The 18304-nt window shown below is 44.9% G+C and overlaps 1 protein-coding gene across 1 annotated transcript; it reads right to left on the bottom strand.

The window, feature by feature from the left end:
- Positions 1-84: 84 nt before the first annotated feature.
- usp11 (ubiquitin specific peptidase 11) lies at positions 85-14343 on the bottom strand. Its single transcript, XM_071349014.1, has 21 exons — positions 14140-14343; positions 12350-12459; positions 12133-12263; positions 11550-11667; positions 11285-11430; positions 9926-9987; positions 9585-9684; positions 9313-9486; positions 9030-9188; positions 8683-8907; positions 8509-8592; positions 8274-8368; positions 7959-8165; positions 7687-7814; positions 7020-7568; positions 5510-5580; positions 5283-5395; positions 4509-4658; positions 3390-3505; positions 3222-3310; positions 85-3123 (listed from the first exon to the last, which is right to left on the bottom strand). The coding sequence occupies exons 1-21, from the start codon at positions 14247-14249 to the stop codon at positions 2953-2955; spliced, it is 3108 nt and encodes a 1035-aa protein (XP_071205115.1). The 5' UTR covers positions 14250-14343; the 3' UTR covers positions 85-2952.
- Between the last annotated feature and the right edge of the window lie 3961 nt (positions 14344-18304).

The following is an 18304-nucleotide window of genomic DNA, read 5'->3' as shown; positions in this document are numbered from 1 at the left end:
GCATGTACGGTACATCTGAGGACTGCATAATTAAATGTTTAGCCATGTCATCCTGAGGCAGAAGTATTACATACACATACAATGTTTAAGAATGAATCAGACATTTTATTTTACATACTCATCGCAAAGTAGCAACTTCACTGCATTGTGTCAAAGCAACGTTGGAACAGAAGGGAAGATGATGCAGGTGTGAAATGCCCATTTTCATTAATGTATGAATATGAAAACTTCACCTATAAGAAAGGGGGTACAGTATTCAGTGCACTGCAACATCCTAAATGTGGACATTCATGTATCGTACTGGATGTTAAGTAGTTCTGGAGGACCAAGGAATATGTTTGGGATGGCAGCTTGGCCTCTTCCAGATCGCTCAGAAAACACTAAACTACCTTGGAGAGTGCCTCTGTTCCCACTAAAAGCCCATACATTTACTGCAGCATCACCAATCGTGTGTTGATACAAGAATATAATCATTGCGGTCACTCCATCGTACAAAATGGCTTTATGTTTTGAACAGCAATTTCAGACCAAACGGGTGTTGGTGAATAAGATAATTGTGTAGTCAGGCTGGCTGGCATTAACCTTGTGTGTGCTGACCTTTTGTGCCTGAACATATTGTAGCAATGTGATTCTGACAAACAAAAATATGAAGATTGACCTTTTACAGGTTTTTAGGCAGTATAATGGCCTTCCGCTCCAGTTTCTATAAACTGCATATTGACAACTGCATATTGCTTTCTCAGGGAAATAATGAACATCCCAAACTAAGCAGGCCTTGCCATTCAGAGCATGGCCACAGCCCAATCTAAACTACATCTCTAAAGGGCTTGTGTTAACCAGCTCTCACAGCCACCTTAGATCGAATTATAAATCCTGATCATTTACTGGTAAAAAAGATAAGGAAAGCCAGGATGTCATGTAAAAGTGTAAAATCTACCTCATGCCTACTGGCTATAGTCATCATTTATTAATATCAAAAGATGAGTATACAATAAAATATTTAATCTATTAACAAAGTAAATTAATTCACCCCGCCCCTGTCTCTGAATCAGATGACCAAAGACAATACATTTATTACAATAGAAAAATACTGTACAGATGCGCTTTAAAAAATCATTTAAGAGCTCTCTATCCATTGCTCGTCATTAAGAAATTGCACAGAATAAAATAAAACTATCTAATTTTAAAGATGTAGCCATTTATTTGCTTCTACTAAAAGAGTACAAATTATATTTGAATCCGAAAAATATGCATCTGTTTATGTCCTGCACCAGAGATTCTATCTCAAAATCACTGTTGATAGTGGAAAACTAATCCTAACTAGAAATGAAATATCTCCACGAGCACCAAGATGCCCAATTTATGTGTCTGATAATTCAATGAAAAACAAATAATGGATCGCAAGAGAAAATATACAACGCCACGGCGCCTCCAACTGTATTCAAAGTGTCTGCTTCTAATACTATGGGTTTTCTTTACCTTTATGTTCCATATAAATCACATTGCAGTGTTTTGGTTAATGCAGTTCTTGATATAAAGATAACAGAGAATGTAATCTGATTTTAAAATCAGGAGTTAACTGAAACCAGGTTATCCATGCTGTTAAAGTGTAAATCCACTCCAAAAAAATATATATATTTTGGTGTATTTTTCAATAGTACACTGTTGACACAGTCACAAAATGTTTTCCATGTCAGCAGTCAAGTTTTCAAGATATTGGACATTCAAGAAGCAAAGTGTCACTGACCACATCATCATGATGATGCATTTTGCTGTATCAACAGCAGACTAATGGAAAAATGCCAAAAGATAGCTTTTGAGTGGATTTTCCCTTCAATGCAGCTGTTATGATCTGAATATCAAATAATTTCTGTGTAACAGTTAAGTACCTTACTGTGATTTTTATTTTGTATTTATTTTTTTAAATGGAGGGGCGAGGTCAAATCATGATGTCAGTGATCAGACAGTCGGAGTTCTAGAAAGATGCCACAGTTTCCGATTCGGAATTCCGAGGTGGATGACCGTTCAAAACTATTTTTACCAGTCAGGGTTTTTCTTATTCTCAGAGTTCTCAGTTGTCTTGAAGGCACTGAAGTCAGATATTTCCGAGTTGTATTGAACGCGCCATAGTTGGAGGGATATGCATCCTGAAAACTAGCCATTATTGGTAGGGAGGTTTGAAACTCTGTTATTGGTCTAACTTATAATGCCCGGTGATGTCACCAGGCATGCCAAAACTCCACCCATGCAAAACAAGCTGAAATGCAGGTCTTCTTTTCAAAACAGCTTACACCAAAAGGGCATAATTTTCACAATTTCACAGTATTATTCCAACCTCATAATGAGGAAATATATAAAACCCAGGAAATCAAGTTTGACTGCACTGGGCCTTTAACCTCATACATTGTGATTTACCTTCTAGAGCAAAATGCGTTAAATTCTATTCAAACAGCCTCAAGGAAATCTGCCTCGATTTGAGCTCAATTGAGAAGCACAGCAGTGGATCAAAGTTAGAGGTCATCTTTCCAGCAGTGCATCACAGTACAGATAGATAGTGGTGCACAGATATTCACAATTCATAGGTCTTGAATCACCTAAATTATGATTGACTATATCCAATCACTAAGAGGTCCATTTGGCATCAGCATAGACAAACACTGCATACCTTAGTCTGATTAAGCAATGACAGATTTCATCATTCAATGTTGTACTATATTGGTCTCCCCAGATTTACTCGATAATCTTTCCAAAATAATTAAATTTAAAAAAAGAATAAATTGTATTCCTCACTCTTCTCCACCGGCCTGAGAATCTAGCCTCTCACTCCTTGTTCAATGCAGAACAGAGGAAGAAGGTTCAAGTTTTTTTGGAATAGAAAAGAAATAAAACAATACAAAATCAAAAAGCCCCATCAACTCAGGAAAAAGAGAAAAAAACACTAACAAATCTGCTTCAGTCTGTTTCCATGTTGACACAGGGAGTGGCTCCCTCCATCCCATCGTGTTTGGGGGAAGTGACATCATCAGCAGGCTGGGTGGGAGAGGAGCTGTCCAAGGGGGCGGGTAAGGTGGGCTGGCGAATCTTATCTTGTCGGTGGTAGAACAGGAGGTAGGCAGCATTGGTCTAGAAGTGGAGGGTATAGGCAAAGGAGGGGAGATCATGACATTGCAAGACAACAAAAATTAATAAATAATTCTCAGCTGTCCTTTAGCTAAACTTACCACAATTTGTTCCTCCCTTGCATATGTCACCTTGCTGTCATCGAAGTAATACCATTGTCCGTTGTCTTTGTTCCGGGCATAACTGGTGTCTGTCGAGAGAGGAGAGAAAAGTTAAACACTGCCTTGAAGGCATATATCAAAGTATGATATACAAAAGCAGCGTCTCACAATGTCCATCTCTGAGTCCGCCGTAGTGGTTGGATACTGCTATCAGATCATATCGGCTGGGCGGCTCTCCGTTTGTACCGGTCTTCTTCAGCAGACAACCTGAAAAGTCGAGGTGTCTGTAATAAAGAGCAATAGGGTTGGATTAGGATAGCTCCTCTCAACACTAATAACTCTGTAGTGACTTAGAGTTTACACTAGTCACACTGACATCCTCCCCATTTAAAACATGTGGACAGAATGTCTATTATTATACTGAACAAAACTATAAATACAACAATTTCAATTATTTTATTGAGTTATATTAACTGTAAGGAAATCAGTCAATTGAAATAAATTCATTAGGCCCTAATCTATGGATTTCATGACATGGTAGGGGCACAGCCAGTGGGCCTGGGAGGGGGAGAGCATAGGCCCACCCACTGGGGAGCCAGGCCCAGCCAATCATAATTAGTTTTTCCCCACAAAAGGGCTTTATTATAGACAGAAATACTCCTCAGTTTCATCAGCTGTCTGGGTGGCTGGTCTCTCCCCCTGGTCTCTCCCCCTGGTCTCTCCCCCTGGTCTCTCCCCCCCAGACGATCCCACAGGTGATGAATCCGAATGTGGAGGTCATGGCCTGGCGTGGTTACAAGTGGTCTGCGGTTGGGAGGCCGGTTGGACGTACTGCCAAATTCTCTAAACGACGTTGAGGCGGCTTATGGTAGAGAAATTAACATAAAATTATCTAGCAACAGCTCTGGTGGACATAACTGCAGTCAGCATGCCAATTGCATGCTCCCTCAAAACCTGAGACATCTGTGGCATTGTGTTGTGTGACAAAACTGCACATTTTAGAGTGGCCTTTTATTGTCACAATGTGCACCTGTGTAATGATCATGCTGTTTAATCAGCTTCTTGATATGCCAAACCTGTCAGGTGGATGGATTATCTTGGCTGAGGAGAAATGCTGATTAACAGGGGTGTAAACAAATTTGTACACAAAGTTATAGAGAAATAAACTTACTGTGTGTGTATGAAAAAGTATATTTTATGTCAGCTCATGAAACATGGGACCAACACTTTACATGTTGCATTTACATTTTTGTTCAGTATAGAAGACACAGACAGGATGTAACTAACCTGAGAGGGAAGTCAACGATGATGTCCAGCTTCTCCCTGGAGTACTTGGTGTAAGAGAAGCGCTTCAAGTGGATGATGAGAACCTCCGGCAGTGACCACAGGTCAAGTTTCTTTGTGGCCAGTTGGTGTTTCTTACACATTGGGCAGTACCTGCAGCAAACACATGCAACACATCTTTAGAAGACCATTGCACACAAATCACAACAGTATTTAGCAGTAAGTTGTAATATGTTACTGATGTAAAAATATTAAGTCTACATCTTTTCCTGGGAAAACTGACATTTTAACTCTATTCAACATCATTCTTGTTAGACAGAGATCGATAGATACTGTAGATGGAGAGAGATACTGTAGATGGACAGATTATATTTATTTAACTTGGATATCTACTGTAGGTAGATATCAATCAATTGAATTTACCACAGGTGGACTCAATCAAGTTGAGGAAACATCAAGCATGATCAAAGGAAACAGGATGCACCTGAGCTTAATTTTGAGTCTCATCGCAAAGGGTCTGAAAACTTATGTAAATAAGGTATTTGTTTTTTATGTTTTATAAATTCGCAAAAAATTCTAAAAACCAATTTTCGCTTTATCATTATGAGGTATTGTGTGTAGATTGCTGAGAATTTTATTTTGTATTTAATCAATGTTACAATAAGGCTGTAACGTAACAAAATGTGGAAAAAGTCAAGTGGCCTGAATAGTTTCCAATGGCACAGGAGGATAGATAGGGTAGGATAGATAGAAATAACAGGTGTGGGGCAGTAGTACCAAGGGTTTTCTTCCTCCAGGGTCTCCACAGTGGTGAAGAGCTCTATGCACTCCTGCAGCTGCACTGTGGTCTGCTGGTGAGGGACCTCCATGCTTTGGTGTTTCACATACTTCTGTGGATGGAAGGAGTTCTGGAGTTAGCTAAATGACCAGCAAGCAGGCCCAAACACATTTAATAGCTTCACACTTTAATAACACATATACTGTAAAGCATTATTCACACATACCTCTGCCTCATTCTCGTTGTAGTATTTCTTCTTCATGTCAGGATCCCAGTCCATGGCTACATATGGTTGAGCTGTGAAAGAGATACAGTAATATTACATCAAATGCCCAGCTACTAAGCTCCAAAACAAAGGAAAAGTACACTACGTGGCCAAATGTATGTGGACACCTGCTTGTCGAACATCTCATTCCAAAATCATGGACATCAATATGGAGTTGGTACTCCCTTCGCTGCTGTAACAGCCTCCACTCTTCTGGGAAGGCTTTCCACTAGATGTTGGAACATTGCTGCCACAGGAGCATTAGTGATGTTGGGCGATTAGGCCTGGCTCGCAGTATGTGTTCCAATTAATCCTAAAGGTGTTTGATGGGGTTGAGGTCAGGGCTCTGTGCAGCCAGTCAAGTTCTTCCACACAAATCTCAACAAACATTTCTGTATGGACCTCGCTTTGTGGGGCGGCAGGTAGCCTTGTGGTTAGAGCGTTGGGCCAGTTACCGAGAAGTTGCTGGATCGAATCCCCGAGCTGACAAGGTAAAAATCTGTCGTTCTGCCCCTGAACAAGACAGTTAACCCACTGTTCCACGGTAGGCCGTCAACTCAATTTGTTCTTAACTGAATTGCATAGTTAAATGTAAAAAATTGTCTCCAAAGCTGGAAGCATAGAATGGTCTAGAATGTCATTGTATGCTGTAGCATTAAGATGTCCCTTCACTGGAACTAAAGAGGCCTAGCCCGAACCATGACCATTATTCCTCCTCCACCAAACATTACAGTTGCCACTATGCATTGGGGCAAGTAGCGTTCTCCTGGCATCCACCAAACCCAGATTCGTCCGCCGCACTGCTAGATGGTGAAGAGTGATTCATCACTCCAGACAACACGTTTCCACTGCTCCAGAGTCCAATGGTGGTGAGCATTACACCACTCCAGCCAACGCTTGGAATTGCACATCTTAGGCTTGTGTGTGGCTGTTCGGCCATGGAAACCCATTTCATGAAGCTCCCGACGAACAGTTCTTGTGCGGACGTTGCTTCCAGAGACAGTTTGGAACTCGGTGGTGATGTTGCAACCGAGGACAGACAATTTTTACACGATATGCACTTCAGCGGTCCTGTTCTGTGAGCTTGTGTGGCCTACCACTTCGCGGCTGAGCCGTTGTGGCTCCTAGACATTTCCACTACAAAATAACAGCACTTACAGTTGACCGGGGCAGCTCAAGCAGGGCAGAAATTTGACAAACTGACTTGTTGGAAAGGTGGCATTCTATGGCGGTGCCACGTTGAAAGTCACTGAGCTCTTCAGTAAGGCCATTCTACTGCTAATGTTTGTCTATGGAGATTGCATGGCCGTGTGCTCGATTTTATACACCCGTCAGCAACGGGTGTGGCTAACATAGCCGAATCCAATAATTTAAAGGAGTGTCCACATACTGCTGTATACACAGTGTATATGAGCCTAGCTACAGGAGTGACAAAGCAGTTGACAGTGTGAAAGTGATGTCTGAGACTCACAGCTAAAAGAGAAGGCACTGCCGTCCTCTCCCATGCCTCTCTCTGTGGTGCCGTTGGAGTTGACCGCCTGGATGGAGAAGAGCAGCTTCCTCCGTCTGGCCTCGCAGCCCTTTCTCTTTGCCTGCCTCTCGTTGGCCTGTGGCAGGCAGGGGGGGCACTCACCCCTCTCCTCCTCCTCCTCACATGGCTGCTGCTGCTGGTGGCCTGCACCCTGCTGGCTGTCTGTTGGGCCTGTAGCACTGGCATCAACACTAGCACCACCACTGGCTCCAGCACCACCACTGGCTCCAGCACCACCACTGGCTCCAGCACCACCACTGGCTCCAGCACCACCACTGGCTCCAGCACTGCAGGATGCCAAAGCACTATCCTCTGTGCTGCACCCTGCCCTGACCTCACTGCTGGCCCCCTCGTCAGCTTGTGCCTCTCCTCCAGACTCCTGGGTCTGGTCTGGCTGAGTCTGGGTCACAGCAGGCCCTTGGCCGACACCATCACAACAGTGATCTCTCTTGGAGGGTTCTGGCCTCTCACAGTCATTCTCGCCGTCATCTGTGGAGACAGACAACATTGTGGAGTGGAGACACTAAGTAAAATCGTGAGTTTGTAGAAATCCATTCTGTCCAGCGTATCAATGATTTGCTAAGTGAGAATTTTAGAGCTCAGTTACCGTAGCTGACACCATTGGTCTGGGTCTTGTACAATTCTTCCTCCTCATCGTCGTCATCATCATCTTCACCCTCCTCCTCATCCTCCTCCTCCACCTCCTCTGAGGGATCTGGTGGTCGGACATACCGCCTGTGGAAACATCACCGCACCATCTTTCAGACACAGTACAGTACAGCATCTTTACAACCAGTTATCACAATCAACCTTGATAAGAGCCTCCATTCTAAAGCATTGCCTATTTTAGCTGATGTTTGGGCTGTGACAGTAACTCACGCTAGCCGCTGCAGGAAGAGATGATAGAGGGCGTCGCGGCTGCACTGGCCTCGAGGCACGGTCATGAGCAGTGGGTGTCCGAAAAGGGACGTCCCGTAGCTGCTGCTCCCTGAGCCGTAGTCCCTGTAGTGGGAGCGCTCCCTCAGGTACAGAGCCAGCACCACCTCATCCCCCTCCTCCTCCACAGAGCCTCTGTTCAGCTCATACCTATCAGGAAAACACACAGACAGGTGTCAGGGGAGATGCTGAAGCTAACAGGAACAGACCCCAAAAGTATGTTTTTGGTGTGGAGGTAAATGCTGTTTTTTTACATACACAAATATGTCATCCCGGTCCAGGATGCAGCTTAGAGACTCATCAGCATGGTACAGCTTATAGAAGCGATGGTTGAACACGTCGGCCACAACCATCTAAAATAGGAAATAAGGAAATGAGACACAAATATGTCATCCCACAGGTCAGTATCAACTCAACATTTCATGTGACGAATGACATAATAGTTACCAGAGGCTACTGTTTATTTCACAGTGACTTTAAAACTATGTCTTACTTGATTGGCTGGGATTTCGGTCATTTCCGAGAGAACGGAGCACAGGTCAAACACTTTGCCAGCTTTGGGTACAACCAAGCGATGCTGGTGGGATAGTAAACAAATAAATCAATACACATGATCACATATAAAAAGCATGATGTAGGGCCAACTACAGGAAGATGAATCTTGTACCTGAACAGGTTTGGCCACAGGATCCAGAGAGACGAAGAATACCTCCATTACCCGGTCCTTGCTAACAGGCAGGGGAACGCTCAGGTAGCAGAAGGGGTCAAAGGTGACAGACACTTTGCGGCACTCGGGGCAAACCAGGGTGGACTTGAACAAGCCGTGGAAGGTGTCAACAATCACGGAGTTGTTCCGTCTCCGGTGGTTACGCCATGCCTCCTCTGCCACTTCCTGAACGTTGAGGTCAAAGGGTGAGTGAAAATGCCTTTTAGGTCTACTACAGCTTGCAGAGCCATGGTGGTACAGTATTTTACTATTATTCTCCCTGCCCTCTTTCCACTACAGGCTGTTACCTGGTCAGGCCTGCCAGCGGCATCCCTCAGCTCGATGTACTCCTTGTTCTTGACCCGATTGAGATCCTCATGAAGCCCGTCCAGCAGGAAGGAGAGCAGCTCCTGGGAGTCATGCTGCTGGTAGCCCAGAAACTGGGAGGCAAAGTGACCAACCTTGGTCTGGTATGAAAAACAACACACGAGGTTCTCAAGGTATGCATGGTAACACCTTAGCATGACAGACTGACAAGCCTTTTTAATTGATTATAAAATTGTGGGCAGAGTGTCACACACTGATAACTACCTTGAAGATCCTGGGAACCACAGAGTAGTGCCTCCCCGACCACATCTGTTTGATGACGTCAGCGTAGGCCTCTGCGATCTCCCCCTTCATGCCCAGGGGGTTGGTGAAGTTGAGCTCCTCCAGATAGGCATTCCTCAGGAAGTACTCCGTCAGTGGAGGAGTGTTACTGAGACACTGGACAGAGCAGGGAGAGGAACACAATCCATCCATCATAGACCAGGTCCCTGCATTTAGGTACAGCATTGACACATTATGTAGTAATGATGACTTACCTGCAGTGCAGAGTTCATGAAACATGTGTTTCCCAGATTGGTGAGGCCACAGACTCCTGGCTGGCCCCGGTAAGAGTCCTGCTCCTCCACAGAGTTCCTCCTACAAGACAGGGAAGGAGAAACTATCATCTACTAAATATCATCTACTGAATGATACTGAATAATACAATAAGACAAAAGGTAGTGTAGACTCCTACAGATACAACACGTTTTATTATCCGACATATGGGAATCACCATTACCACAAAACTGCGTTGCTACAATAGCAACGGTACATTCTCTAATGACACACTGATAATATTAGCAAAGAAAGAAAAATGGTTAAAAGAAAGAACCCCCACATGATCTGCGGTCTGGAGCTGGGCCAGGTACCATCTGCATTCCTCATCTCCATGATCACCGTCTGCAATGCAGGCAGGACATGTTACAACACAGTTGCCATTGAAACACACTACCACTGTATCTCAGCGCTGACAGTCAGGGGAGCAGGTAGGTGTGGGGAGGGGTGGGATGAGGGGCGGAGCGCTGACAGTCAGAGGAGCAGGTAGGTGTGGTGTGGGATGAGGGGCGGAGCGCTGACAGTCAGGGGAGCAGGTAGGTGTGGGGTGGTGTGGGATGAGGGGCGGCGCGCTGACAGTCAGGGGAGCAGGTAGGTGTGGGGTGGTGTGGGATGAGGGGCGGAGCGCTGACAGTCAGGGGAGCAGGTAGGTGTGGGATGAGGGGCGGAGCGCTGACAGTCAGGGGAGCAGGTAGGTGTGGGGTGGTGTGGGATGAGGGGCGGAGCGCTGACAGTCAGGGGAGCAGGTAGGTGTGGGATGAGGGGCGGAGCGCTGACAGTCAGGGGAGCAGGTAGGTGTGGGGTGGTGCGGGATGAGGGGCGGAGCGCTGACAGTCAGAGGAGCAGGTAGGTGTGGTGTGGGATGAGGGGCGGAGCGCTGACAGTCAGGGGAGCAGGTAGGTGTGGGGTGGTGTGGGATGAGGGGCGGAGCGCTGACAGTCAGGGGAGCAGGTAGGTGTGGGGTGGTGTGGGATGAGGGGCGGAGCACTGACAGTCAGGGGAGCAGGTAGGTGTGGGGTGGTGTGGGATGAGGGGCGGAGCGCTGACAGTCAGGGGAGCAGGTAGGTGTGGGGTGGTGTGGGATGAGGGGCGGAGCGCTGACAGTCAGGGGAGCAGGTAGGTGTGGGATGAGGGGCGGAGCGCTGACAGTCAGGGGAGCAGGTAGGTGTGGGGTGGTGTGGGATGAGGGGCGGAGCACTGACAGTCAGGGGAGCAGGTAGGTGTGGGATGAGGGGCAGAGCACTGACAGTCAGGGGAGCAGGTAGGTGTGGGGAGGTGTGGGATGAGGGGCGGAGCACTGACAGTCAGGGGAGCAGGTAGGTGTGGGGTGGTGTGGGATGAGGGGCGGAGCGCTGACAGTCAGGGGAGCAGGTAGGTGTGGGATGAGGGGCGGAGCACTGACAGTCAGGGGAGCAGGTAGGTGTGGGGTGGTATGGGATAAGGGGCGGAGCACTGACAGTCAGGGGAGCAGGTAGGTGTGGGGAGGGGTGGGATGAGGGGCGGAGCGCTGACAGTCAGGGGAGCAGGTAGGTGTGGGGTGGTGTGGGATGAGGGGGGGAGCGCTGACAGTCAGGGGAGCAGGTAGGTGTGGGGTGGTGTGGGATGAGGGGCGAAGCACTGACAGTCAGGGTAACAGACATACCATGCCAGAGCTGAGGCAGGAGTCGAGGACTCTGACGTGGACATTCCTCAGCCTCTCACAGCTGGTGTCTGAGCTCTTCATCCACAGCCGGGTCTCTGCCCCCTCCACCACATCAAACTGCTTCATCATCACCTTCTGAATCGTATCTGAAGGGGAAAACATGAACAAACACACATATATATATATATATATATATATATATATATGAGGTGCACAACGACTCAGCATAGCTACTAACGCATCTTTTGAATGCGTTTCTACTTACGGATGTGATCTGCACGGCTAAACTGTGCCGTCACAACATTTTCCATGTTGCTATGGAGGCACAAGAAGATTTCCACAGGGTAGACCTCAACCTTGACTAGGCTGGGCAGATCCACCACCTGAAACAGACCACGCATTAACAGGCAATGTATTGCCTAATACAAATGAAACACTTCAATGGAAGTTGTGTCTTTTCATAGCCGCAACATGAGTCAGTACAACATATGATTTGACCATAGGTTCTGCAGGTTCTCTGCATCTCTGTGACCATTCTATTTTGGGGCAATTCCACAGTAACAGAGTGACATTTTACAAACATGAATTTACTTGAAGAACAGTGCCAATGCAAAGTTTGGTCACAGAATGACGGTGTGCTGTCATTTTGTTACCAAACTTTGCATCTGCACTGTTCTTCAAATAAATGTGTTTTTGTCAAATTGTCAGTGGACATTTTTAAAAGTAGTCCTTGTGCATAGAGTTGTATTGTTTGTTTAACTTCGCAATCATTGTTTTTTGTTTGACATACATTTCACAGTGAAAGATCTGAGTCTCAGTGTCACTGTTACTGTGGAATTGCCATTTACCTTCCGCTCCAGGGCAGGCTGGACCTCTACCATGCCATACCAGGCCAGAAGCTTATGCCATGCTTCAGCAGGGATCAACACAAAGTCCTCATTCTCCACCAGACGCTCCTTCAGATGGTAGGAATCCAGTTCTGTGGGTATCATAATCATCATGATTTGTCTCTGACTTAATACTGTCTTCTGTTGTTACAGGACCTATTTGTGATGTGACACTCACCCTCAAACAGCTCTGTGTTGTCAATCTGTCCAGGGAAAGAAGAGGAGTTCTGGTCTCCTGTTTCCACATACTCCTTCCACTGCTCATACCATCGCCTCTCCACCAGGTACCTGCATGTGTTAGTTATAGGAACAGCTAAATTGGAGACTTATATTTTGCCTGCTGACATTAATTAACCAACAACTCCACATCACATCCCCCTAGACTAGTATTTTATCATTACAGCAATCTCTTTTCTGATTGGGGTGCATTTGGTTTATTTACTGATACAATTCTAGCTATAATGGAAAATTCACAATTGCAGGAATGGATATTTCAAAATTAGGGCAGCTAACCTTTGGCAAATCATGGCTACCTAGCTAACGTTAGTTGTCCAATTCCCTTTTTAAATTGAGTTTGTTAGGACAAAACAGCACTTGAATGGTGTTTCATTCTTTCACACAGATTTCCTGACCTTTATATAACCACAACGGTAGCAGCGATCATTCCTCATCTGGGTGTTATACTGATAAATCCAGTGGTGTAAAGTACTTAAGTAAAAAAATACTTTAAGGTACTACTTAAGTAGTTTTGGGGGTATCTGTACTTCACTACATTCCTAAAGAAAATGTACTTTTTAACTCCATACATTTTCCCTGACACCCAAAAGTACTTCTTACATTTCGAATGCTTAGCAGGACAGGAAAATGGTCCGATTCACACACTTGTCAAGAGAACATCCCTGATCATCCCTACTGCCTCTGATCTGGCAGACTCACTAAACACAAATGCTTTGTTTGTAAATTAGGTCTGAGTGTTGGAGCGTGCCCCTGGTAGTCTGTAAATATATATTTATTTTTTATCAAGAAAATCGTGCCGTCTGGTTTGCTTAATATAAGGAAAGTGAAATTACTTATACTTTTAATTTGGACACTTAACAATTACAATTTAAAACCAAATACTTTCACTTTCACTCAAGTAGTATTTTACTGGAGGACTTTTACTTGAGTCATTTTCTATTAAGATGTCTCTACTTCAACTCAACTATGACAATTGGGTACTATTCCTACCACCGGATAAAACGAAACTTTGCTGGCAAAAACGAAAGTACCAGCCAGCTAGCTAGCTAACGGGTATGAAGGAACGCAAGCGTAGCCAGCGTAGTTAGCTAATTTAGATAGCGCTCACTTGCTCAAAATAATAGGGACAACACAGAATAATCTGTAAACTTTAGAAAACAAACAGAATGCCAATAATTTGACATTAAACCGAAAGGATTGCAAGTTGCTAGATAGCTGTCCCTCTCCTAGCTAGCGTAACAGCTAACAGGCGGGCTAGCCTGCTGGCAGTGTAGCTAGCTAATGTTACAGTAGTTAGTAAGCTTGCTTCCTACAGCCAAAACTTTGCCATGATATGTCCCAACAGGCTATGTCAGCTGGGAGTCTGGGACGTGATGTTAATCGTAATAATAGCATCACAATCCAACTAACTAGTTGGTTAACCAAACAACTACCGTGAGTTGACATAACGTTAGCTAGCTAGTTTTCCGCATCATGCTCTCCCTAAAATGCTAACGCAGTGATCAAACGTCATTCCAAACACCAGCGCATATATTTCAGGCAAGAGTAATAACACACATTTGGCAATTAAAAAATGCCATTATCTAAAGATAATGCTAAATTATGCTGATTACGATATATGCCATCTAAGCAACAGCAAAGACATCACTGTCATTATTTGTTGTCGGTACATCAGTGTAGGGTTTAAATTCAGAGCAGAGGGCGGGTTAGTTTAAGTATCTTTAGTCTTACCAAGTATCCCCTGCACGGAGTTCATGTTCCTGAAGTAAAGACTCGATTTCTTTGCGTTGAGTCTCTAATCCAGGAGGTTCTGTAACCGCAGCTGAAGTAGTAGTAGCCATGATAACTCATAAATATCAGAATCTGCAAGAAAAACACTGAAGTCAACCACCGCATAGATTATGTGGAGAAACCCTTGGTGAGATGATTCAGGAAGCAGGAAGTATTTTGATGGTGACAACATCCTTGAATGCAGAAGTTTTTTTTTTTGACTTGTGAGTGTTTTCCTTCCAAGCAGGTGATATTGTATCCAGAGGTCACACGTTCAATATGTCAAGAATTATGAATCCAATCGTCACTTCATTCTTTAATGTTAGTATTTCCCATATCTCTCCTTGGGGACGGCCAGAATGGTTTATGCTGATCAGTTGAATTAGTTTTATCAGTTTAGGGCAAGAACAAAAACGAGGACCACCTATTGGGCCCATGGGGTTGAGAAACTGTATACCTGTACTAGTGTATCACTGATGTGTATAAACCCCACACGTTTATATACATCATTGGTATTACCTGATAAGGGAACAGTTGTAATGCAGGGTGCCATGTAGCTCAGTTGGTTGAGCATGGCACTTGCAACGCCAGGGTTGTGTTCGATTCTCACGGGAGTCCAGTATGAAAATGAATGCACCAACTACTGTAAGTCGCTCTGTATAAGAGCGTTTGCGTAATGACTAAAATGCAAAATATAGTGCAGCTTGAACCAGCCACCCTGTGGTTATGGCGCTCCAGGCCTCTTGATTGTCCGTAATATGCGTTCCTACAGGGCGGCTATCATAGGCTGTTCTGGTGTAAGATACGTTTTTATAAATTACACATGATTTGTGAAGTGTGGTCAATGGATGATGTTATTGGAGAGAATATCATGGAGGAATGCCATTTTCATAATAGGCACAAGATGGCACTATACACTCATTTGGTAAAAACATTTGTAAGTAAAAACATTACCTATTTCCTCTGTGGTTGAAATATAAGTAACAAGGCTGTTTTTGTATATTCCTAGCTTTCCTTCTTTTAGGGTTCATTCTATGGGCATGGTGAAGATATCCCTCTAGTGGTGCGGGGGCTATGCTTTGGCAAAGTGGGTGGGGTTATATCCTTCCTATTTGGCCCTGTCCGGGGGTGTCATCGGATGGGGCCACAGTGTCTCCTGACCCCTCCTGTCACAGCCTCCAGTATTTATGCTGCGGTAGTTTGTGTCGGGGGGCTAGGGTCAGTTGGTTATATCTGGAGTACTTCTCCTGTCTTATCCAGTGTCCTGTGTGAATTTAAGTATGCTCTCTCTAATTCTCTCCTTCTCTCTTTCTTTCTCTCGGAGGACCTGAGCCCTAGGACCATACGTCAGGACTACCGGGCATGATGACTCCTTGCTGTCCCCAGTCCACCTGGCCTTGCTGTTGTTCCAGTTCCAACTGTTCTGTCTGCGGTTATGGAACCCCTACCTGTCCCAGACCTGCTGTTTTCAACTCTTAATGATCGGCTATGAAAAGCCAACTGACATTTATTCCAGATTATTATTTGACCATGCTTGTCATTTATGAACATTTTGAACATCTTGGCCATGTTCTGTTATAATCTCCACCCGGCACAGCCAGAAGAGGACTGGCCACCCCTCATAGCCTGGTTCCTCTCTAGGTTTCTTCCTAGGTTTTGGCCTTTCTAGGGAGTTTTTCCTAGCCACCGTGCTTCTACACCTGCATTGCTTGCTGTTTGGGGTTTTAGGCTGGGTTTCTGTACAGCACTTCGAGATATTAGCTGATGTACGAAGGGCTATATAAAATAAACTTGATTTGATTTGATTTGTAGTTATGATCAGTTGTAAGTGCTGCTTCAGAGTCTGGTCAGACTTATCTAAAGGTGTTATTTGATTGCATTTGACACAATGAACCCAAACCTATGACTATCGTAGTTACATTAATCTCTAATACCTGCATCCATAATTACACAGTTACCTAGTGAGGACTAAGTCTCAGTTTCCCCACTGTAGCACGCTGCAGAAATTGACTACCAATTGCAATCACAATGGATGTCCAAAGCCTCAGGTAGTATTGGGGCTGAGGGTGCTGCAGCACCCCGTAAAAAAATCTGAATAAATAAAACATTTGAAAACAATGATTTTCTCAAAAGTGGGCCTTTACTAGTCCTGTATTAGCAGATCGATATAGCCACCTGTAGTGTGGGAATAATTTTTCAGCAGTTTGGTCTCATGTCTGTCTGCCCTTATTTGTTAAATATGCAAACAAGCTTTGGTGTTGGTCTGAGAGTGTTAGGCTTGCAGAACCCCATGTGTATCTTTTGCAGTGTTAGAACCCTGGGGATATTAGAATTCACTGACACATCATGGCCATGCTGCCTTTTTGTATCCATAAATAGTTCACATCCTCAAGAGAATCTGCACACGTTTATGGCAAATTGATATCCTATCATTTCCTGTATGTCAATATTCTTCATTGCAGAGGAAGGCATAACTAAGATGTTGGTCACACCTGCGTTTCCAGGTGAAGTTGTTGGTCACACCTGCGTTTCCAGGTAAAGATGGTGGTCACACCTCTGTTTCCAGGTAAAGATGTTGGTCACCTGTTTCCAGGTAAAGATGTTGGTCACCTGTTTCCAGGTAAAGATGTTGGTCACACCTCTGTTTCCAGGTAAAGATGTTGGTCACCTGTTTCCAGGTAAAGATGGTGGTCACACCTCTGTTTCCAGGTAATGATGTTGGTCACCTGTTTCCAGGTAAAGATGTTGGTCACACCTCTGTTTCCAGGTAAAGATGTTGGTCACCTGTTTCCAGGTAAAGACGTTGGTCACACCTCTGTTTCCAGGTAAAGATGTTGGTCACCTGTTTCCAGGTAAAGATGGTGGTCACACCTCTGTTTCCAGGTAATGATGTTGGTCACCTGTTTCCAGGTAAAGATGTTGGTCACACCTCTGTTTCCAGGTAAAGATGTTGGTCACCTGTTTCCAGGTAAAGACGTTGGTCACACCTCTGTTTCCAGGTAAAGATGTTGGTCACCTGTTTCCAGGTAAAGACGTTGGTCACACCTCTGTTTCCAGGTAAAGATGTTGGTCACCTGTTTCCAGGTAAAGATGTTGGTCACCTGTTTCCAGGTAAAGATGGTGGTCACACCTCTGTTTCCAGGTAAAGATGTTGGTCACCTGTTTCCAGGTAAAGACGTTGGTCACACCTCTGTTTCCAGGTAAAGATGTTGGTCACCTGTTTCCAGGTAAAGATGTTGGTCACCTGTTTCCAGGTAAAGATGGTGGTCACCTGTTTCCAGGTAAAGATGTTGGTCACCTGTTTCCAGGTAAAGATGTTGGTCACCTGTTTCCAGGTAAAGATGGTGGTCACACCTGTTTCCAGGTAAAGATGTTGGTCACCTGTTTCCAGGTAAAGACGTTGGTCACACCTCTGTTTCCAGGTAAAGATGTTGGTCACCTGTTTCCAGGTAAAGACGTTGGTCACCTGTTTCCAGGTGAAGTTGTTGGTCACACCTGCGTTTCCAGGTAAAGATGGTGGTCACACCTCTGTTTCCAGGTAATGATGTTGGTCACCTGTTTCCAGGTAAAGATGTTGGTCACCTGTTTCCAGGTAAAGATGGTGGTCACACCTCTGTTTCCAGGTAAAGATGTTGGTCACCTGTTTCCAGGTAAAGATGTTGGTCACCTGTTTCCAGGTAAAGACGTTGGTCACACCTCTGTTTCCAGGTAAAGATGTTGGTCACCTGTTTCCAGGTAAAGATGGTGGTCACACCTCTGTTTCCAGGTAAAGATGTTGGTCACACCTCTGTTTCCAGGTAAAGACGTTGGTCACACCTCTGTTTCCAGGTAAAGACGTTGGTCACACCTCTGTTTCCAGGTAAAGATGGTGGTCACACCTCTGTTTCCAGGTAAAGATGTTGGTCACACCTCTGTTTCCAGGTAAAGATGTTGGTCACACCTCTGTTTCCAGGTAAAGATGTTGGTCACCTGTTTCCAGGTAAAGATGGTGGTCACACCTCTGTTTCCAGGTAAAGATGTTGGTCACACCTCTGTTTCCAGGTAAAGATGTTGGTCACGCTCTGTTTCCAGGTGAAGATGGTGGTCACACCTCTGTTTCCAGGTAAAGATGTTGGTCACACCTCTG

The sequence above is a fragment of the Salvelinus alpinus genome, chromosome 17 (assembly GCF_045679555.1).
Source record: "Salvelinus alpinus chromosome 17, SLU_Salpinus.1, whole genome shotgun sequence".
NCBI classification, from domain to species: domain Eukaryota; kingdom Metazoa; phylum Chordata; class Actinopteri; order Salmoniformes; family Salmonidae; genus Salvelinus; species Salvelinus alpinus.
Note: the sequence above shows the minus strand (reverse complement) of the source record. Positions and strands in the feature narration are given on the sequence as shown.

What these genes read in the sequence shown, in the direction of transcription:
- usp11 (XM_071349014.1), bottom strand. Translation starts at nt 14,249, where the DNA reads ATGGCTACTACTACTTCAGCTGCGGTTACAGAACCTCCTGGATTAGAG. An exon ending in CAACACAGAGCTGTTTGAGG is followed by an intron (nt 12,264 to 12,349) that starts GTGAGTGTCACA and finishes TGATACCCACAG; the next exon opens with AACTGGATTCCTACCATCTG. An exon ending in TCATGAACTCTGCACTGCAG is followed by an intron (nt 9,487 to 9,584) that starts GTAAGTCATCAT and finishes TGCTCTGTCCAG; the next exon opens with TGTCTCAGTAACACTCCTCC.